Below are 22,493 nucleotides of genomic sequence, written 5' to 3'. Positions count from 1 at the left end.
TTCCCAGGTTCTACTGCGTGATCCTCTCTGCAACCATCGCTGAACAGGAGCCATTTATGGCCCTTACACACTCGGTACGGTAACATTACGCTGAAGCAGAGTACGTATCACTCCGCGAGGCTCCTCAGCAGCCGTAATGCTCCAACAAGCCATCAAGCGCTGCGGCTCCGTAGCAAAGTCGCACCAAAACATTGTTTGAAAGGTTTCTGAGCGCAGTGTACCGCACAAAATCGGTTCGCGGTCAGTGAGCACAACCAGAATTCATACATAAGGCGCGCTGTTGATTTTTGAGGAGATGAAAGGATTTTAGGCGTCAACGTGTTAGCGCGGTTAGCTCGTTAACGCGTTGACGCCGTGCAGCCCCACGCACGAGGCGATCCGCGGTAACTCGTTAACAGAGATTTGCCCCGTTAATGCAGTTATGGCGTTAACGTCACGCTGCAGCACTAAAATCTCCAGATGTTTTCTTTTTACCGAGCAGCTCCTCTGTGGTAGCTGCCGTGTCCGTCCTGCCTGCAGGTGAGGCGAGGGGGGAGGTTCTGTTCAGTGAAGGAGAGGCGGAGTAACGCAGTGTAGAGACAAAAGAGAGGCAAACTTGCAGCTCCACAAGTATAACTATAACGTAACATAGACTATATCGATATAAAGGATATTGTCACATCTCATATAAAAATATATTGATATATTTAAAAAGTCAATATATCGCCCAGCCCTACATTCAACTATTCACTTGTTTGGCAGTGTGGGTGAGAAAGTAGAGTGAGTGTCCCCGCGGTGATCAGAAGCATAAAAAGCCTGTTGGAGGACATGAATTAGTCTAACATCCACTAACTTGGCTTGTTCTGATAGTCCAAAGGTTCGTTTACCACCTGCTGAAATTGTCATTCAGAAGAAGTTGACGGCCACAGGAGTCAATTTGGACAAGTGACAGGGATGGAGGGGTGCAGGTTTAGGGTGAAAGCAGAACTGTGCCTTCACGCCACGGTGTCCGACTTAGCTTTGAGGGTTTTCATTTGTTTTTGCTTTTGTTTGTTTCAGTAATTTACCTTTGAGCCTTGTTCTACACTCAAGTCAAGACAGCAGCTGGGACCAAACTGGGACGTGGTGGCTGTAGCTCAGGTGGTAGAGCAGGTCACATAGTGCTGTAACAGTAATGTAAACTGTTCTCTAACTGAATATCTGAGTGTTTTTAGTTTGTGGTGGTTAGTGGAGTAAGAAATGAGTCCTGGAACATCTCTGCTTTCTACACAGCGGGCTGAATGCTGTTTCATGGCATTGTGGGCCTTGGAGCTGCATTCCTCTGCATGGAAGATGTTACAGTGACACCACTGAATGTCAGACTGCTGTCTGTGCCACACCTTGTAAACATGAACGTGAGTTTGTCAGAGTCAGAGAGCCAGTGTTCGTGCTGTTTTTGCAAGCGTGACCTGCAGGGTCTGATTTTAGGTGACCTTTGACATCTATCTCCTCGATATGCTACATACGAATGTAGGATTTTGTTTAAAGTGAAGTGTGGACAGGGGTCTGCCCCCGAGGCTTTATTTGGGGTGGGTCAAGCAAGGCTGAGATGAGCTGAGAAATGTAGTGGAGAACCTGATACACCTGAAAGATGAAACTCATTCCTGAAAATCCTCAGCCAGCCTAATGGCTGCTAAGTTCCTGCGTCTGTGGTTGTGGAGTTTAACTCGGTGTCTGTCCTGCAGCACAGAGAGCCGTTCATTTCAAGGCTCTGCTCCTGTGTTGCAGCTGTTCTTTGCAGCTGTTGTGCTGAAGTGGATCTCAGTGATTTGGCAGATAAAGAAAATCGTGTCATTGGAGGAAGGATGTACTGGAAGGAGGACGAGTGTTTATATCATAAGGTGTTACAGTTTAATAGGTGATGTAGCACGAGTAAGAGTCAGTGAGCCTGCCTGTGGGATCACTATTATTTCAGTGCAAAGCTGCATTTGAACATATCTTGATGTAGGGTATGAAATAGAGCAGGGCGATATGGCCCAAAATATTGATCACGATATATATTTGAAAATTTGCAATAACGATATAACTGACGATATAATTGATGCGAGACAAAATACAACTCCACAACTTTACTAGTGCAAGAAACCCATCCATTTATTTCACTTAAACAAGCAGCTGTTTTTATGTGCATTAAAGCTATATAAAAATGTAACAGTGCAAATGCAAATTCCTCACTGAAAGTTTAACCAAAGGGCATCTCCAGTAGAAATGGGCTGACATATCCTGAGCATAACCACGTATCATATCCACTGACGTTAAAAAGAGCTGCTTCGCAACATTAAACTGCAGTGTGCCAAATAAAACAGTCAAATACGTATTTTTTGGACCATAAGCTGTACGGGATTATAAGGCACATTAAGCAAAACAAAGCAGTCAGATAAATCAAACTTTACTCAACTCATTGTTCTTGCTTCCTCCACTTCTGTACCATTGATTCATTAATGCTGTATTCTCTCACAGCTGCTCTGTTCCCATGTTGTTGCAGTATATTAATGACTAACCTCGTGTTGTGGATGGATTATCTCAGTTGTTCTCCTGACTGAAGTTTGGTCCGTTTACAGCATCCTGCCATGCGACTGTGTTTGTCTCTAACCATCAGGAACCCTCATGTTAACTTTTATCGAGTGGAAAAGTGTGAGCATTCAACCTCCAGCTTCACTGTGTTTATGTTATGCTAACGTAGCTGTGTCGCTAGCGATCACGTAGCACATCATTAAATACCAGCTAGTCCAACTTCAGTAACCCTGCAAACGTCACTGCTGTTTAGTTTCCTGTCTTCATTTATGTTGGAAGTGACAGCAGAGCTGTACGTTTTAATTTTTCAGAAATCTCTCAGTCAGAACATGCTACATCATGTTTAGGTAACTAGCGAAACTAGCGAGCTAACTTCCTGCTAACTTCTAACTCCGTTGAATGTAATAAATTCTGTTTTCATGGATGCCTGGATGTTAAACTTCATAGTTACACCTGGTAAAGCAGCAACGCTGATCATTTTATTACAGATGGAAGAATTTAGACAGTTTTTAACTCTCAGTGATGCTGCAGTGTTCGTTTGGCTTTAGGACCTGAAGCAGACAGTCTGGGACCCAGATTACTCCCAGATTTACGAGCGCCTTAGTCCGACAAACACGGTAATAACGACGGCCCGCTTGCATGTTCTACAAACAATGTGCTTTGTTGTGTATCTGACGGACGAAAGCTAAACCAGTTCCACACCACTGAAGTTGCAGCATTTTTACAAACCACATGCGCGTTTTACCCATATTCTATCGCCATATTTCATTTTCTTATCGTTGCCTAACATTGTACCGGTGTTATATGGCCCAGCCCTAGTATGAAACTAAACATGTAGTGCTTCATGTAAGAATTTGAACAATGTTGATAAAGTTTAGCTTGTAAGGTTCATGAACAAAAAGGTCCAGATCTCTGTAACATAGTGAAAAGCAACATTAGAAATAGTAGGAAGAATGATGTATTTTAGTAATATCCTCCTGACTACCAGCAATGCAGATTTGTCCTCTGTAGAGCACCTTTCTAAACCTGAATATCTCCCATGTACTGCATACTACAGAATTGCCTCCTTTTGGTATCTACAGAGGACATTTAGGGCTTTCCAATGATACCAACTGTGAAGGGGTGGAGCTTTGGGAACTTTAGTTTTTTCATTAAGGAACATGGCGGCCATCGCTGCAAGCACATTTTATGGGAAGAAGAAAAGTAAGTGCATAAAACTTCTTATTAAGCAATTTTTAGCCATAAATGTTGTTAACATATTTTAAATAAGTCTCTTAATAACACATTAAAACATAGTATGCTTAATTCTAACTTCATTTTAGTATAGTATTGAAGTGTTAAAAAATGTCCTCCGTAGTGGACATTTGTAGTCATTTCCTCCGTTTTGTTCAGTTTTTTTAAATGACCAGAAAAGGAGTCCTTTTTAGAAGCAGAAAGAAATTTATTGCAGTTTGATGAGGGAAACCCAGATCTTGAGTTGTCTGATGAAGAAGATCATAGGGAATAAGCCCTTGAAGAAGAAAGAAGGAGGAGCATCAGAGATGGTACTCAGACCTGAACTTGCTGTCATTAAGTGGTTGAACAACAAGCCAGTTGTCATGGCGTCCTCTGCCTATGGCAGTCAACCTCAGGACAGACGCACAAGATGGTCTAAGAAAAACAAAAGGTTCGTCCATGTGCCAAGGCCACTGGCAATTGCTGAGTCCACTACCAACATAGGTGACGTGGACCTTGTTGCCGAATGTTTCTACAGATGGCCTCTCACACTCAGAAGTTGACAGTATGTGCAGTTCTCTACTTTTTGATCTGGCAATCACCAACTCGTGGCTTCAGTATAGCAGTGACTTGCAGTTTTGGGGGAAGAAACCACTACAGTTCCTTGAGTTCAAACTTCTCCTTGGTGAACAGCTGAAGCAAATATTTGCCATCAAAGTTCATTTTTACATGTTTGGCCTTCCAATGTCCTCTGCAGTGGACATGTGATATCTAAAAAATGTAAACTTTTTTTTCCCAAAAAATTATTTCAGTCTTCTAATTACCTTACAAACATTGGGGATTTAAAGAAAATTTGATTGGACAACATTTTTTTCCTGGTAGTCAGGAGGATATCTTGTGTTTTCTCTTACATTCTGCCAACTAGTCAGGTTAGAATTAAAACAAGTCTAAGTGTCCCGTATTCTTGATGCCACGATGTGACAGAGCACTCACTGCTGCTGCAGTGTGTGTGTGCAGAGTCTGTGTGTGTGCAGACTCTGTGTGTGTGCAGAGTCTGTGTGTGTGCAGACTCTGTGTGTGTGCAGAGTCTGTGTGTGTGCAGACTCTGTGTGTGTGCAGAGTCTGTGTGTGTGCAGACTCTGTGTGTGTGCAGACTCTGTGTGTGTGCACAGACTCTGTGTGTGTGCAGACTCTGTGTGTGTGCAGAGTCTGTGTGTGTGCAGACTCTGTGTGTGTGCAGAGTCTGTGTGTGTGCAGACTCTGTGTGTGTGCAGAGTCTGTGTGTGTGCAGACTCTGTGTGTGTGCAGACTCTGTGTGTGTGCAGAGTCTGTGTGTGTGCAGAGTCTGTGTGTGCGCAGACTCTGTGTGTGCGCAGACTCTGTGTGTGTGCAGACTCTGTGTGTGTGCAGACTCTGTGTGTGTGCAGACTCTGTGTGTGCAGACTCTGTGTGTGCGCAGAGTCTGTGTGTGTGCACAGACTCTGTGTGTGTGCAGAGTCTGTGTGTGTGCAGACTCTGTGTGTGTGCAGAGTCTGTGTGTGTGCAGACTCTGTGTGTGTGCAGACTCTGTGTGTGTGCAGAGTCTGTGTGTGTGCAGAGTCTGTGTGTGCGCAGACTCTGTGTGTGCGCAGACTCTGTGTGTGTGCAGACTCTGTGTGTGTGCAGACTCTGTGTGTGTGCAGACTCTGTGTGTGCAGACTCTGTGTGTGCGCAGAGTCTGTGTGTGTGCACAGACTCTGTGTGTGTGCACAGACTCTGTGTGTGTGCAGAGTCTGTGTGTGTGCAGACTCTGTGTGTGCGCAGACTCTGTGTGTGTGCAGACTCTGTGTGTGCACAGACTCTGTGTGTGCGCAGAGTCTGTGTGTGTGCAGACTCTGTGTGTGTGCACAGACTCTGTGTGTGTGCAGACTCTGTGTGTGTGCAGACTCTGTGTGTGTGCAGACTCTGTGTGTGCGCAGAGTCTGTGTGTGCGCAGAGTCTGTGTGTGTGCAGAGTCTGTGTGTGTGCAGACTCTGTGTGTGTGCAGACTGTGTGTGTGCAGACTGTGTGTGTGCAGAGTCTGTGTGTGTGCAGACTGTGTGTGTGCAGAGTCGGGACCCTGTGAGTCAGAAGTGAGTCAGCTGTAGAAATGAGTGTGGGTACCCAGCCTGTAGTCCACGTCGTAGCAGAACAGTCCCAGTGTCTGTGGAAATCTGTTGATGCTGTAAATCAGGGGTCCCAATCCTTCCCTGCCCCTGAACCCGCTACTTGACCCCTCCTCTGCAGCGGAGCCACAAACCACACCCTGCCAAATACCCCCATCCCCAGACTTGGGCTGGCCAGCCTCCAGGAGGGTGGAGCAGGCGTGCCCCACAGAGAGGCTTCTTCACCTGCAAGAACGCTGCTTGGCATTGCTCCATCCACTGGACCAGACTTCTCCAGGCTGACCATCAGCCCCACCTGCTCTGGGACTCGAGGACCCCGCGCTGCATTTGCCCCGACCGGCTGCCACTAAGGATGGAAGAAAGATGACGTCATCCAGATAGGTGGTGGCATGTGTATTGTGCAGACACAGGACCCAGTATTTCCCACCTGTTTGCATCAGTCACTTGTGGTCTTTGATGGGACAGATGCAGGCGGACCACTGGAAAGTCTCTTTTTCTGATGGTTGTTGTCTTTGACTTGTGTTTTGGGCTTTGTGTTCATTCATAAATACTACGAGTGTGTGTCCTCGTTAGGGTGGGGATTTGTGTTGGTGTGTGGGACTGTCGTCCGTAAGCTCCTCTGCTGATTATGAGACGGTGTTGTTCATTTTACACAATAACATGAAAGTAACGACTCAACAAACGTCTTTCTCCTGAGAGTCATTAAGTAATGTACTGCATCACTTTAAGACCAGTGTTCTGTGTAACATGTGCACTACTTCCTTTGAGTAGTGAGCCCACAGTGATCACAGCAAAGACAGGAAACCCCTCCAGCATGTGTAATTACTTTGCATGGATGTAATGTCTTTGATGGTGCTGAGAGTGGAGCCAATGAGAATCGATAAGTGATATCGATAATGGATCGCTAAATTCGATTTCCATCCCTAGCTAATACACCACCTTCAAATGTGATTCATATTCTGAATCCTGCTGTAAATCTTTACCATCACAATCAGGTCAGACGCTGCTCCCGGGTTTTATTTCAGAAATGCATCTTTTGTTTGTGTGGAGCTCATTACAAACTGTCCGAGAACAGGATGTATTTACAGGAGACTAACAGGAAGTTGGTGCAGTGAGTCTTAAACAGTGGTGGTGATATTGATCCATATAATGCTGTTTGACAGTAACACAGTTTAATGGTGATGTTTTCATAGTGCAGCACTGCTACTTTCTCCTCAATATTCATCCAGCACGTGTCATTAACAGGAAATTGTTACTATAGAAATATTGTTTAGCAAATATATTATAAAATAAAAGTAATAATATTGTACCATACTTTAGCGCAACATCTCTAAAGTTAGAAATATCCTGTCTCAGAGTGACGCTGAAAAACTAGTTCATGCATTTATTACTTCCAGGCTGGACGACTGTAATTCATTATTATCAGGATGTCCAAAAAACCACTGAAAAGCCTTCAGCTGATCCAAAATGCTGCAGCAAGAGTCCTGACAGGGACTAGAAGGAGAGAGCATATTTCTCCTGTTTTGGCTTCCCTTCATTGGCTTCCTGTTAAATCCAGAATTCAAAATCCTGCTCCTCACATACAAGGTCTTAAATAATCAGGCCCCATCTTATCTTAATGACCTTGTAGTACCATATCACCCTATTAGAGCACTTCGCTCTCGCTCTGCAGGCCTACTTGTTGTTCCTAGAGTATTTAAAGTAGAATGGGAGGCAGAGCCTTCAGTTTTCAGGCCCCTCTTCTGTGGAACCAGCTTCCAGTTTGGATTCGGGAGACAGAAACTATCTCTACTTTCAAGATTAGGCTTCAAACTTTCCTTTTTGCTAAAGCATATAGTTAGGGCTGGACCAGGTGACCCTGAATCCTCCCTTAGTTATGCTGCAATAGACGTAGGCTGCCGGGGATTCCCATGATGCATTGAGTTTTTCCTTTCCAGTCACCTTTCTCACTCACTATGTGTTAACAGACCTCTCTGCATTGAATCATATCTGTTATTAACCTCTGTCTCTCTTCCACAGCATGTCTTTATCCTGTCTTCCTTCTCTCACCCCAACCAATCACAGCAGATGGCCCCGCCCCTCCCTGAGCCTGGTTTTGCCGGAGGTTTCTTCCTGTTAAAAGGGAGTTTTTCCTTCCCACTGTCGCCAAAGTGCTTGCTCATAGGGGGTCATATGATTGTTGGGTTTTTCTCTGTATCTATGAAGCGCCTTGAGGCGACTTTTGTTGTGATTTGGCGCTATATAAATAAAATTGAATTGAATTGAATAGCCAGGAAGGAGTAGGAGGAGATGCAGAAGGCTGTGAGAAAATGATGAGATGGTTTAACTCAGTGGGTCGTGTTAAACTGGGAGGAAGATGTGCATCCATCCCTGTGTCCTCAGGGACCACAGCTGGTCCTTAGCAACACATGTAGTGCTATGAAAATCCGTTTTATGAATAAATGTTGACTTTGGTTGATGTCTCCTCCCATGTATCCTTATTGAACCTGATTGAATTTCCTGTTTTTCAGATGAATGCCTACCCCTGTGTGTGCCTGCTTCGCCTGACACATCTTTATGCCCGTTTTTCTGCCTTCAACAGGTCTTTTCAATCTTTGCCTTTGCCACCATCGGAGGTTACACTGGGACAACCCACCTCACAGTCAGCTGTCCCGACAGAGACCAACCTGTAGAGGCATTTTTTGCCTACCCGTTCAGGTACTGAAGAGCACTGGCACTCTCCCAGTCTAGTTTCTGATGCAGTGTCCTGATAGGTCCAGTCCACACCTTTACCTCAGTGTAATGAATGGTACGATATGATCCACAAGCATAAACTGTGCTTTACAGATGTGTTTGAGGACTTACACAGACACAGAGTGACCGCAGGTACAACTATTTTACTAATGTGTCCGTCCAAAGCTGAATAAATGGTAATTACAGTTCAGCTTGATGAATTGGATCATTTTCTAACCTTTGTGTCCACACTAATGTCTAAACCTACTCCAACCACCCTGCTGCTCACTTACAAAACCTTAAACACGTGTCCTGATACGCACAGATCACATTGGGGGTTCGTGGTACCAGCTTCACAAAGATCCATAAATGCCCACCAACTGTAAAACAGTTTCCTCTCTGTTCCTGCTCATTTTTGTTTTAAATAAAACAAAAAATATAACCTGCTGGAAAAAGTCAGTCAGTGCACAGCTGCAGATGGTTGTACATCACTGCAGGTCATCCTCTGGAGTCAGTATATGCTAATCTCTGCATATTTTGAATATAGATCTAATCCAGGTGATGTGGAATAACACTGTGATGTTAGCCATTCTCTGGCAGTAGCAGGCTAACATGTGGACTTCTTTAAGTTTCTTCAGGACGTGTCAGCTCTCGTCTGAGAAGCTTCTTCAGTTCTAAGAGCGACTGGTGGAGAGGCCCACATTTAAGCCCTGGGACTTTCTACCAATGACCTTAATGACCTTAACCTCCTAGGACCTGGCGTCCACATATGTGGACATCATATTTTGGGTTGTCTAGACCAAAATACAGAGTTTTGCTCTACAAAGGCCTGATATCCACTTACGAGACGTTATACTGCCACTGTTCTATTAAAATGAATGTCCTCACGTGTGCATTTCATTTTTCTCAGAAACAAAAATCAGGTAATCCTGTGTTTTTACATTCATCAGGTCCCAATCAGCACAAAGAGCAAAGAGAAATGCTGTGGAAGAGTTTGGGTCTTAGGAGGTTAATGACTGATCCTGAAAACTTCACAATAGTTGATCAGTTTTTGTAGCAGCAGTTTATTTAAACCATATATGAAGTTTCATACTCTACTGTGTAATGCTTTTAATTGTTAAATGTATGTTTTATAACAGAGGGGTGACGAGACGTGCATGTAATGTGGTGGGGGATTGGTGCACATGCATGGAGGTTCTGTAAGTGACAGGGATGCTCTGTGTAGGTTTACATGCTTGTATGCACAGAAAGATCTTTAAAAGAGGAAAAATGTTGGATTCATAAATCGTGTTTATATCTTTGTGTTTGTAGGTCATCGTACGCATTCGTAACACTTTTGAGGCATCACTTCTCTCAATAACACAGTTACATAATGATAAAGTGCATGTTGCAGTTAGGATGTAGAAGCCAGAAGAGTGTGTGCTGCTTTTATTCTAGTAGTTCTATTAGACACAGACATGTTCAGGCACAAGTAACATTAGGGCTGTGATTCTATACCAGTGTGATCAGAATGGAATGGGAACAAATGGAAATGCTGTTGTGACAGCAAGAACAGATGTTAGAGTCGTCATGGGGCAAATAATTGTTGAATTTGTAATCAGGCACATGGTTGACTCCCTGGGTTATTACCTCCTGGGCTGCTCCTTCATCTCTGCTTCATGCAGCAGCTCTGTGAAGGATGCAACACTTGGTCCACCCATCTGTATCTGGCCTTGCAGCCTGTACCCCAGGCACTCAGTGGGCGCTGAGCCTGCTGCTGTCCTTCAATGCCCAGCTGGTGGCGCTCAGCTTACCCAGCTAGATGTCCACCGGGCGGGAGTGGACGGCTTAGGCCTTGCACCGGTGGACAATTGCTAGCGTTTCCATGGCAATATTGTTTGTGACTCTATTTGTCACGGGGCTTTCTGCACATACCACTGATAGGTAGGGATAGGTATCGTTTAGGTTTTATCCGATACCGGTGCCAAACCGGTACTTTTGAAACGGTGCCGGTGCTTAAACGGTGCTTAAAGAATGGAGAACACCAACTTTGTCCAAAAACCTCTCATGTTCAGCTGTTTTTTTTGTAAAAAGATAACAATGTTAGCCTTTTCTGCAGCTATAGGGCATATATGGCATCACTCTTGGCTGGAAGCAGTGCTTAAACAATGGAAAAAACACAAACTTTGTCCAAAAACCTCTCATGTTTAACTGTTTTCCACTTTTTCTTTGGTCATTTTAGCCTTTTTGGCCAGGGTGAAGGGAGCATCTGCCATCAAACAAGAAGACAGCCGCATGTAGCTATGATGGTGTTTGCTAGTTCACCTTACATGCATTAATGTAATAACGTGGTTAGCCTACTCAACGTAAATTACACACGAACAACATTAAGCTACTCACGCAGAGAAGAACGGCTGCTGCTGCATCATCATCCTCATCATTTCTGCTACTCTGGCAGGGCTAGGGGCCAAGACTCTCCTCTTCGGGTTTTTGGGGGATGTTGCTAACTCCGGGTCCGATAACTGGCAACCCACCCGCAGTAGATGCGCTCGGTGTGAGGTCTCGCAGCAAGCTATCAAATACGGCGCATTTCTCGGCTTAAAAAAAAAACCCGCTATGCATCGCCAGGTGTTTCATCAGATTCGAGGTGTTACCTCCTTTGACAGTATCACAGTATCACCTTAAAGCACTTGTTGCAGGCTGCTGAGTTTGCATCTTTTGCTGTGAAGTACAGCCAGACTTTGACCGCTTCGCCTTGGGCGTTTTTAATCTGTAGCTCTGCTCTAAAAGAACGTACGTACCTGGGCCCGCCTACTATCCTCGGAAACGTAAAATGATTGGCTAGAATCTAAAGTGTATCACAGCTCAGGAAAAAAAAGCACCGAAATGTGCGCTGCTTTTCGGTCTGGTTACTACCGTTTATGTCAGAACCGGTGCCATCATGGCACCGGATACCGGTACCCATCCCTACTGGTGGGTCCACTGCCACAGATCACTGCTGTGACCCTGTCAGCCAGAGGAGGTGCTGATGCAGCCACAATGATGGGCTGGAGGTGGCTGGTCCCAGCTCTGAGGAGGTGGCTCCGAGGCACTTCACCACTGCAGACTGGGTGGAGGTCATGACAAATATCCCATAGTGCTGCTACAAAGAAAGAACAAGGGCAAAATGCATAGAGTAAAGGCTGTGGTTAGCTCCCGCCTGACACATCCTTAATACTGGGAACAGATGGGCCAGGGTTTCCTAACCCGCTGGGGCAGTGCGTGGGGATGTGTTCATGACCTGTCCGACCTGTGGAGTGGTACAGTCAGACAGGGGAGGAGCCACACAGGTGTATCACATCAACCTCCTTAAAGGATGGAGAGAGGCTGTGATGAGTCGGGGCTCCCCTCCCTCCATTGTGATGACCGTCTCACACAGCTGTGTTCTCCACTCTGCGTGGCCGCACCTCGTAGAGCCTTTTGTTACGCACCCTGTGACGGTGCGTTCACGACCCTGTCAGTTGCCTGAACACAAAAGAAAGATGGTGCAGAAAGAAATGGCTGAAATGCTGAAGATGGAAGTAATAGATGAGTCGCACGTCACCTTCCTTCACTACATAGTCCTTGTAGTGAAGGAAGTGTTGACTACTGCAGGGTACATGAAGGATCAGTGTCCTATGCCCCAGGTTGGGCACTGCACTGTTTTTCTGCTGGCAGATTGCCGTGTCTCCAGAATCTAAGGGAAAAGCGTCCTTCTCCGCTCCGTACAGCTTGGTTCGTCACGTGTGTTCGACTTTTTCAGAGCCCCAGCCACTGTGCAGTGCCACGTGGCCACGCAGGTGCACCTGCAGATGGATAAAACAGCAGCATCATATCCTGCCAAGCATCCCAAGGTGCCGCGGTTCTTTCGGGCTAGCTGGTTACTACCACCAGTTTGTGCTGAACTTTGCAGACCTGACCAAAAGGGTGGCCCAGATCTGGTCTCGTGGACGGAGCAGTGCCAGGCAGCGTTTGTGCAGGCAAAGAAGGCCCTCTGCGGGGAAGCCCTGCTTCCCTCCCATTCATTCTGCAGACGGACACCTTGAACGGAGCCTGGGGGCCATTTTGTCCCAGCAGGTAGGGTGGACCACTCTGTCATTTACATCAGCTGGAGCCTGTCAGAGTGGGTGCAGCACCGTTGAGTTGGAGGGTCTGGCAGGCTGCCCATTCAGCAGGGAATGAAACCATTATTTTCCTGTGTTTTTAACTCAGTGGGGGATTTTCAGATGATCATAACCAGGGATGTGAACCATGAGGCCTGCAGGTCAGAGTCAGGCCAACAAAGACTTCAGTGAGGCACTGTGGGCTGCTTTGGGAAAGGGCACATAAGTTTTCAACTTGTAACTGTATTTTTATAGGTTTATAGTAGGGCTGGGCGATGTGGCCTAAGTCCGTACCGTGGGCTAATTGGAAGCATGTGCCGTAACGATATATATGTTCTTGTCTTCTGTACAGCGCTCCCCCGCTATAACGTGGTTCACCTTTCGCCTTTTTTTTCTGCATGCTGTTTTTTGGAGGGTTTTACAGCGCATTGTGTCCTGATTGGCTGTAGACCATTGTCAATCAATCGCGTGCCGTGTCTCCTGTACAGGACAGGATGCGTTCAGCTTGTCAAACGTAAATCTTCGATCCTAGCAGTGTGACTCTGAAGTGCTGCACTGTATGTTTGTACGTTTTCTCCTCAACAAACAACAACGTTGACGAAACATTTTGCACCGTCGAAGGCTCCAGCGGGTGCCTTTGGTTTCATTCTATAACGCTGGACTTCTACGAAGGTTTGAACTGTGAGAGAAGAGTGTGAAAATGTTCCTGCCTGTCTGAGAAAAGAGTGTAACGTGTGCAGTGACGGCTTTTACAGCCTTTAAACATCTATAATAATTGTAAAAAATAAAGTTGGCTACTTCGTGGATTTCACCTATCGCGGGTTCTTTTTAGAACGTAACTCCTGCAATAAACGAGGGACCGCTGTATTTCATATTTTCCGCACTTAAAATCCTTTAAGTTTCTCAAAAATCGACAGCGAGCCTTATGTATGAATTCTGGTTGTGCTCACTGACCTCGAACCGATTTTATGTGCTACACGGCGCTCAGAAACCTGCCACTAAATGTTTCAGTACGACTTCGCTAAGCTACGAAGCCGCACCGCCTGATGGATTGTTGGAGCGTTACGGCTGCCGTAGTCAGGAGCCTCGCGGAGTGATCTGGGTCCTAAACTCCGTCAGCTTCAGGTCCCAAAGCCAAACAAACACTGCAGCATCACTGAGAGTTAAAAACTGTCTAAATTCTTCCATCTGTAATAAAATGATCAGCGTTGCTGCTTTACCAGGTGTAACTATGAAGTTTAACATCCATGAAAACAGGATTTATTACATTTAACAGAGTTAGAAGTTAGCAGGAAGTTAGCTCACTAGCTTCCACATAAACATGCTGCATTCTCTATGCTGTTTAATTATTCATTTCAATAAAGAGCTTTCATTTCTTAGCCTGTTCATCCCAAGCAGACACAGTGGAGGACTATTGGCACAATGTAGCATATCACATCAGGAGAGTTTCCATTTGTTTCCTCATTTAAAAAGAGCAAGAGGGGCCACACTTACAGATGTTGGACAGATGACAAAGTCCTTGTAAGAAAGCCGTCAGTTTCCAAATTCCAGTCCCTGTAAACTGTGTAATGGAGTGGAGCTGAAGGCTTACTCTGAGTCTCTTTTGATGAATCCTTTCTTTCCTCTTGCATTCCTTGGATAGAAGAGTAACTCAGGTGAGGAGCTGTGTTCTCTGAAGTCAAATAATAAAACCAGATGTGTTCGTGGCAGCGGGTGAATGTGCCTTCTTTCTCTCTAATTTCCTCAGGTTGGCAATGAAACCGTATTGTCCACCACCGTGTAACGGCTCGTGCACTGAGACCTATCTGCAGGGCGACTTCTCCTCTTCAGCACAGTTCTTTGTGTGTGTTGGTGTGTTTGCCTTCCTTTATTGCACCGCCACACTCATAGTCTACCTGGGCTACCGGAGCGTCTACCTGCAGACCAGCCGTGGTCCCGTCATAGTGAGTACACATTTTGTAGAGCAGTGAGTATGTGGGTGCTACAGACGGAAAGTTTGCAGCAGAACACTGCATGGTAACAAGACGACCGGTGTTACTGCTTCATCTTGGAGTGGGTTTAACGGCTGATGGGTGTAAGCATCGGAGAAAGCTTTGTCCTCCTTTATGCTGCTTACGTAAAAATGGTCACATCCTATAATCTGCAAATGTAACTCCACATCAGTGTGTCATTGAAAACTATACATGCATACATTGGTGAGCATTTGTGTTTGATAGGACCTGCTGCTGACCGCTGCCTTTGCCTTCCTCTGGCTCGTGTCCTCCTCGGCCTGGGGCAAAGGCCTGACCGACGTTAAATATGCCACTGACCCCAACCGCCTGGTGCAGTTGTGTACCAGCTGTAAAGCAGGAGAGTTTCCTTCCATGGGCAGGCTCAACGCCTCTGTGGTAAGTGTTGCTTACAAAGGCTTACATCGATAATATCAGTGATAGGGCTAAGTTTACGGCAAACATGTAAAAAGCAGATGAAATCAGCATGTTCTTGTAAGAATATGAAGCAAAAATATGTCTGTTTCTGTACGTGAGGCTTTGCTCAACTAATGCTGATGTCGAAACATATGTGCAACAAGCTGTTTGTTAAATAACTCGTTGCTGGTGCAGTAGGATGCATCGTGTACTGAATAACTGTAAGTCCTGTCCACAGGTCATGAACTCGTTCTCAACAGTCACAAATGTAACTCAACATAGCTCGTATTTTTCTACAAATATGCAGGTGCTGTATTCATTTGAAGACTGGTCTTTGTAAGGGGACTGATGCATGTTTGTGTTATTGAACATGAAGACAAGCTTTAGATTGTGACTCTTACAGTACCATAGATCTGTGGAACAACAAACTCTCACAGTTTCTCCGGTTTGGATTTTGTAAGGCGCTCTGAGTAGGAGCCCATTCAGACCGTTAGATGGTTTGTTACAGCCTAGTGGACCAGGTCCAGTCACTGATGCTTTTTATAATTCATGTAACGTTTATACACAGGAAGAATGAACAGGCAGAAAACACAATGAAGCAAGAAACTCTGGGTAGGCAGGTGTTACACAAAGACAAGGGAATGAAACCAAAAGTGCACGTGGACTGTGCGCGCGGGCTGTGCACGTGGACTGTGCGCGCGGGCTGTGCACGTGGACTGTGCGCGCGGGCTGTGCGCGCGGACTGTGCGCGCGGGCTGTGCACGCGGACTGTGCACGCGGACTGTGCACGCGGACTGTGCGTGCGGGCTGTGCGCGCGGGCTGTGCGCGCGGGCTGTGCACGTGGACTGTGCGCGCGGGCTGTGCGCGCGGACTGTGCGCGCGGGCTGTGCACGCGGACTGTGCACGCGGACTGTGCACGCGGACTGTGCGTGCGGGCTGTGCGCGCGGGCTGTGCGTGCGGGCTGTGCGCGCGGGCTGTGCACGACGCAGTCCTGAACAAACAGGCCAGGTTACAGTTTAGCTGGATGTTCCTAACAAACTGTTTGAAAAACCACTCAAAAATGCACATTTATCACAAAGGGGAGAGACTTTACCAAAGGTTTCATTGAGTTTTGTCTTCGAGTAATGGAGTCTATGCAGAGCCTTAAACTGAATGAGCCTATACCTGGAGAGGCTCAGCACTGGCTCAGGCCCCTGTGGGAGGGCTGCATTAACCAGCACAGTCTTTGACAAACTGGGAGATCAGATGTTTAGATTTTGGTTGCTTCAAAAAATAGAATAGAAATAGAAACTATGATTTTTAGGTTCAGCGTTAAGATCAGGGATGCACCCCCACATAAAATGTCTAATTCGATGATAACAAAAATGCGTCGGACGACAGCTCAGAGGACCCAGTTTTCTTAGAGTCCCAGGGTGGGGTGCTTGAAGGTGCTCCACCCGGGGACTCTGTCGTCCTACTGGTAGACTTCAACACTCATGTGGGCAACGACAGTTAGACCTTTAGGGTGTGACTGGGAGGAACGGCCAGCCTGACCTGAACCAGAGCGGTGTTCTGTTACTGGACTAGTGTGCAAACCGCAGTTTGTCCATAACAAACACCATGTTTGACCGTAAGGCGGTCCTTAAGTGCACACGGCTCCAGGACACCCCAGATTTATACGTTCTGGACACTGGAGTGCAGAGAGGGGCTGAGCTGTCAGCTGATGACCACCTGCTGATGAGTTGGATCAGGTGGTGTGGCAGGACGCCGCACAGAGCCGGCGTATAGTGAGGGTGTGTCTTTGTGTGGGTCGAATGGGTTCGTACTTATTTACCTGCTGTAACTGGTTCACATTGAGTACATTAATTAAAATCAAATTTAGACTGAAATAAAGTCATTTGATTATATTAATATAGCACAATGTTTAGTTAGCTTTGCACAAACACAGCTGGTGGAAATATCCTCAAAATGTAAATAAATGTAGTCCTTGAACTTTTACCATGGCCACAGAGTTCCTGCAGGTGTACTGTGTGGTTGCCCCAGTATCTTTGTACATGCCAAAAGTATTCAACCATCTCTTTCCAGATCATTGGTTGAAGGTGTTGCACCTTCAACCACGTTGTATTAAAACGTGGCCTGATTCTTGCAGCATGCAGTCTTCAAACAGGTGAAGAGATGGCTCGCTGGGTGTATGATACGATGCCACCTGTGCAACAAATCCAGCTGTGAATATTCCCTGCTACCGTCAGCTGTTAGTGGTATTATAATAAAGTGGACGTGATTGGTAGGTCAGGTAAAATCACAGTGCAGGGTCAGCAGATGCCACCGAGCTTCACCGAGCTTCATGTGGCCTGCAGACTAGCTCGAGATCAGTGTATAGAGAGCTTAATGGAATGGGTTTGGCTGTCATGGCTGAGCAGCTGCACCCTAGTCTTACATAACCAAATGCAATGCAAAGTGTTGGATGCAGTGGTGTAAAGCACGTCACCACCAGACTTTAGAGCAGTGGAGACGTGTCCTCTGGAGCTACAAATCACATTTGTCCATCTGGCAGTCCAACGGATGAGCCTGGGTTCGGTGGCACGTGTTTGGTAGACGTGTGAAGAATAATGCGTAATGCTTCAGCATACCCAGACATTTTGGACAATTCCATGTTGCCAACACTGTGGCAAAAGGTTGGGTTATCATCCTGTTCCAACCTGACTGCACACTAGTGCACAAAGCAAGGTGTCTAAAGATGAGCCTGACCTCAGTGCTGATGACCTTTGGGATGAGTTTGAGCCGACATCAGCGTCTGACCTCACAAGTGCACTTCTGGAAGAATTGTCCAAATTTCCCATGAACATGTTTGTAAACCTCGTGCACAGCCTTCCCAGAAGAGCTGCAGATGGTGGGCCGACACCATATTCAACCTGTGGATTAAAGATGCATATGCATGTGAAAGCAGACAAGCAAATATTTTTGCCAGTTATATAGTGAAGTGTTGGAAGCACTGCTGTCACCAGCTCGTTGCACTGACCTCTAGCAGGCCTGTCAAACTTGTACAAAGGTATAATTCCCTATGTCAGTTACTAATGGCCCGTCAGCATGTGGGAGCCCACTCTTTAGCCCTGCTGAGAATCCATGCAGGCAGGGGCGGGACTTTGTTTTGATGGGCACACTGTGCAGCCAATCAGCATGTATGTGCATGTAGCACAGAGCCATGGCTCAGTGTCTGAACGTGCTGTTATATTTCTGAACCACAAACAAGCAGAAACTTTGCACTTTAGCTGTGTTCATGTGTTCTGCAGCTTGTTTACTGATGAAGCCGTCCCTTATTCATACTCCACAAAGCCATGAAACGCTGAAACGTTTCCTTTGCACTACAGAAATGAACGTTTTCCTTACAGTTTCATCTTCACACTGGCAGAATGAGGAAAGTGTGCTGTGTGTGGCCCACCGTGTAAAATGACCTGTTGGGATCTGTTGTGCTTCACACTGACTCTGCCTTCACCAACTGGATGCTCATTGTCAGGGAGATCTGACTGACTGATGCAGGTGGACGACAGGCCTGTGTTAGAGACTTGTCTACCAATTGTCTGTGTGTGCCGAGTACAGTCACTATGTCAGTATGAGACCTTGTTTTGATCTGCTGTATTCTGTCCTGTAGGTTTTCAGACAGGGCTATGAATGTAAAATGCTTCCGGTCATACGACAGTGTAACGGTCTACACATTCGGCTAACAAGGGAAAGATTCCCAGTGCCATCCTGGGGAGAGGTGCAGATTCCTTGGAAGTTAAACCAGGATGGATGTCCAGACACACAGAGCTGCGATCCTTGTGAAGAAGGCTGCCACCAAAGCTAGCTTTATTCTCAGCATAGCTAACGTCTATAATCTTGTCTTTATGTTATAACTGTACTGATAGCACAGGTCTGCAGCCAAAAACCAAGCTTTTTGACTGGTCTCTCATAGACTTGTACTGAAACCGGGAAAAAATTGCATGTGGTCAGATAGATTAGATCCTTCCTAACAGCCGCCCTCTGCTTTCATTCCTGCTTTGCACACTCTTGGCTCTCTCTCCATGAGCTTCATGAGGTCGTCACCTGAAATGGTTTCCAACAGTCTGAAGGAGTTCAGAGATGCTGAGCACCTGCTGGATCCATCTCATCCCAAACTGTCTCAGTGGGTGGAGGCCAGGCCTCCATCACTCTCCTTCTTGGTCAAACAGCCCTCACACAGCCTGCACGTGTGTTTGGGGTCATTGTGCTGTCCTGGCATGTGGCTGCAGGATGCTGTGGTCGCCATGCTGGGTCAGTCTGCCTTCAGCTTGGAATAAATCCCCAACAGTGTCACCAGCAACACCCTCACACCTCGTCCTCCATGCTCCACAGTGGGAACTAGGGCTGTGCGATATGACCAAAGTCTCATATCCCGACATAAGACGTCTATCGTCCGATAACGATATAAATCACAAACATGTTCTGTGACTCTCGGGCAGCTCGTCTTGCGTGAAGTGTTTCCAGCTGCGCGTTGTGTAGCTGGAGTCGAGTGTTTTAACCGATGCATGAAACGATACGTTTTTAGACATAAGTTGTAACGGCGCCGTTTTCTTTGTGAGTATTTATTACACGGCGTGCTGCGGGGAAAAGCCTGCTCTAACGTTTGAGTCTAAGCTTTATTTTTTAGCACCTGGCGTCTTTTTTACTTCTCATCTGTAAATAATCTGCTCTTTCACGTGATTCAGTTTATTTTGAAAAGTCTCAACAGGATCTTGAGCTTTATTGTGAAAGGTTTATGTGGAACATAAACAAGCGGACACGCGATGCTGTTACCGTCGTTGTTGCTAACGACAACACGTAAAAACAGGCGCTTGTCGTCCGTAGTGTGGTGATGTTAAATATAAGAGAAAGAGAGAACTTTAATACAGCCACTACAGTGACATCAGAACATGAAAACAGCTGTAAACGGTTTATTTTGCCACACCACGAAACAAACGATAGCGTAAAATGAAACGATAGACGTTTATATCGTTATATCAAACAGCCCTAGTGGGAACCATGCATGTAGAGACCATCGTGCACCTTTTCTGCACAAAGACACGGCGAGTGGAACCAAAGATCTCAGCTGTGGACTCATCAGACCAAAGCACAGATGGTCTAATGTCCACTCCTTGTGTTTCTTGGCCCAAACAAATCTCTGCTCTTTGCTTTTCCTCAGTCGTGGTTTCTCAGCAGCTGTCTGACCGTAAAGGCCTGAGTCACACAGTCTGCTCTGAACATGTGGAGACGTGTCTGCTGCTGGAGCTCTGTGTGGCATCTATCTGGGCTCTGATCTGAGCTGCTGTTAACTTGGCTGGTGACTGGGATGAATGTATCCTCAGCAGCAGAGGGACTCTGGGTCTTCCTGTCCTGGGGCGTCCTCGTGTGGGACAGTCTCGTCGTGGTGCTTCGTGGTTTCTGCGACTGCACTCGGGGACACGTTCAAAGTTTTAGCAGTTTTACAGCCTGACTGACCTTCAGTTCTTAAAGTAATGATGTTGTTTCTCTTTACTCAGCTGATTGGTTGTTGCCATAATATGAACTCTAACAGTTGTCAAACAGAGCTGTCAGCTGTGCACCAACCTGACTGCTGCACAACACAACTGATGGTCCCAACTCCATTAAGAAGGCAACAAATGAGCCCTGACAGGCTCACCTGTGAGGTGAAACCACGTCAGGTGACGACATCATGAAGCCCACTGAGCAGGCCGAGGGTTTGCAAAAAGCAAACTTTCAGGAATTGAACATATCTTTCTTCATTTCTTTGAAGTCTTCAGTTTGTATCTACAGTGTACAAAGTAGTACAAATAAAGAAAAAGCGTGAGAGCATGAAAACTCTTTCATTTCAGAGAGCAGTGAGACAGTAAACTGACACATCTACAGCAGAAAAGTGGGAAAGTTGTTCTCCAGCTTTGAGTGGTAGATACAAGCCTGAAATACTTCAGGGCTTCATCTGTCACTTAACAGTCAACAGTTCCAACAATCACTGTGTCGAGTAATGAGATCAAAACATACCAGAAACATCCAGACAACAACAGCTCAAAGGAAGTGCTCGCTGGTTTCCTTCTTACACATTTTAATGTTAATTGTAGCTGCACGCAGTATTTGTTTGTTTGCTTTTAAAGAAAGTTGTGTTTACATGACATAAAATATTTTTAAGGAAGAAATGTCCTTAAATTGAAAAATAAGTTACAATTCCATGAAAACTAAATCAAATAGAAAGCAGGTACTACAAGCCTGTCCTCTGCTTCGTGTCAGGCTGTCGTACAGGAAAAAGGATCCCCCGTCATCCGTCCTTTGTTCGTCACACGGGTTTGTTACACAAACATGAGCCCGCACATGTAAGAAGCAGTTTCCATTTACTGCGCTGAGAAATCAGTGAAGGAGAAGCAACATGCTGCATCGCGTCAGGGACATGTCAGTGGAGTTCCACAGCAAGACTGGGCCAACGGTCGGTGTCACAGCTACATGTGCTTCATAAACAAACACACACTTTCTTTTGTATTTACTCAGGTTTGATGTTAAAATGTTAAATAAACTGAACTCTGAACGTGTGACAAATGTGAGAAAACAAAGAGATGGGGGAGGGGCCTTAGGAGGACAGGTTTGACCACGCTGTGTCTGCATGACGTAGCCTTTGTTAGGTCTCGTGTTTCTGTCAGTGTGTGACCCTCAGACTCGCCTCATCACTGCAGCAGGCAGCCAGTCTTTGTTCTTCAGCAGGCTGCCGGTCAGTTCACCTGCATCCATGCGCTGTCACGTTGGGGCGACTGTGGCCCCGGATAGAGCGAGTTATCCTCGGCTCCTCCAGCCTGCGAGCCTAACCTCCTGCTGCTCCGCGATGCTTCCTCGTGGCTGCAGTGTTAATGTGAGAAACGTGCTGGTGTGAACGGATGAATGGCTGTTCAGCTAGAGTAGAAACGTGCTGTATAAGAGATCCTTTAACTTTACGATCGTGGCTCAAGTGTTGGGAGTTCGCCTTGTAATCGGAAGGTTGCCGGTTCGAGCCCCGGCTCGGACAGTCTCGGTCGTTGTGTCCTTGGGCGAGACGCTTCACCCGTTGCCTACTGGTGGTGGTCAGAGGGCCCGGTGGCGCCAGTGTCCGGCAGCCTCGCCTCTGTCAGTGCGCCCCAGGGTGGCTGTGGCTACAATGTAGCTGCCATCACCAGTGTGTGGATGTGTGTGTGGATGGGTGGATGACTGGTTGTGTAAAGCGCTTTGGGTCCTTAGGGACGAGTAAAGCGCTATACAAATACAGGCCATTTACCATTTTACTGTAGATTTTTCTGTTTAAAAAAAGGCAGCTGGTCTTCGCGTTGAAGCTTCTGGAACAGACCACCAGGTACAGCCTCTTATGGCACTTCCAGTAAAAGGTGCTGCTGTTTT

General features: G+C 46.3%; 1 protein-coding gene across 2 annotated transcripts in view; it reads left to right on the top strand.

Annotated features, from left to right (window-relative positions):
• The window catches only part of sypl2a (synaptophysin-like 2a), a 39,631-nt gene that overhangs the window by 9,657 nt on the left and 7,481 nt on the right, over window positions 1-22,493 (top strand). For both annotated transcript variants that reach the window (XM_084927337.1, XM_084927336.1), the window contains 3 exons: window positions 8,473-8,588; window positions 14,451-14,646; window positions 14,920-15,090. In XM_084927337.1, the coding sequence (XP_084783463.1) occupies window positions 8,473-8,588; window positions 14,451-14,646; window positions 14,920-15,090 (483 nt within the window). The remainder of the gene's footprint in view (window positions 1-8,472; window positions 8,589-14,450; window positions 14,647-14,919; window positions 15,091-22,493) is intronic.

This window comes from Perissodus microlepis, chromosome 5 (genome assembly GCF_051167445.1).
Source record: "Perissodus microlepis isolate ML-2025 ecotype Zambia chromosome 5, ASM5116744v1, whole genome shotgun sequence".
NCBI lineage: Eukaryota > Metazoa > Chordata > Actinopteri > Cichliformes > Cichlidae > Perissodus > Perissodus microlepis.
The sequence above is the reverse complement of the archived record's forward strand: the minus strand, read 5'-3'. Positions and strand labels throughout refer to the sequence as shown.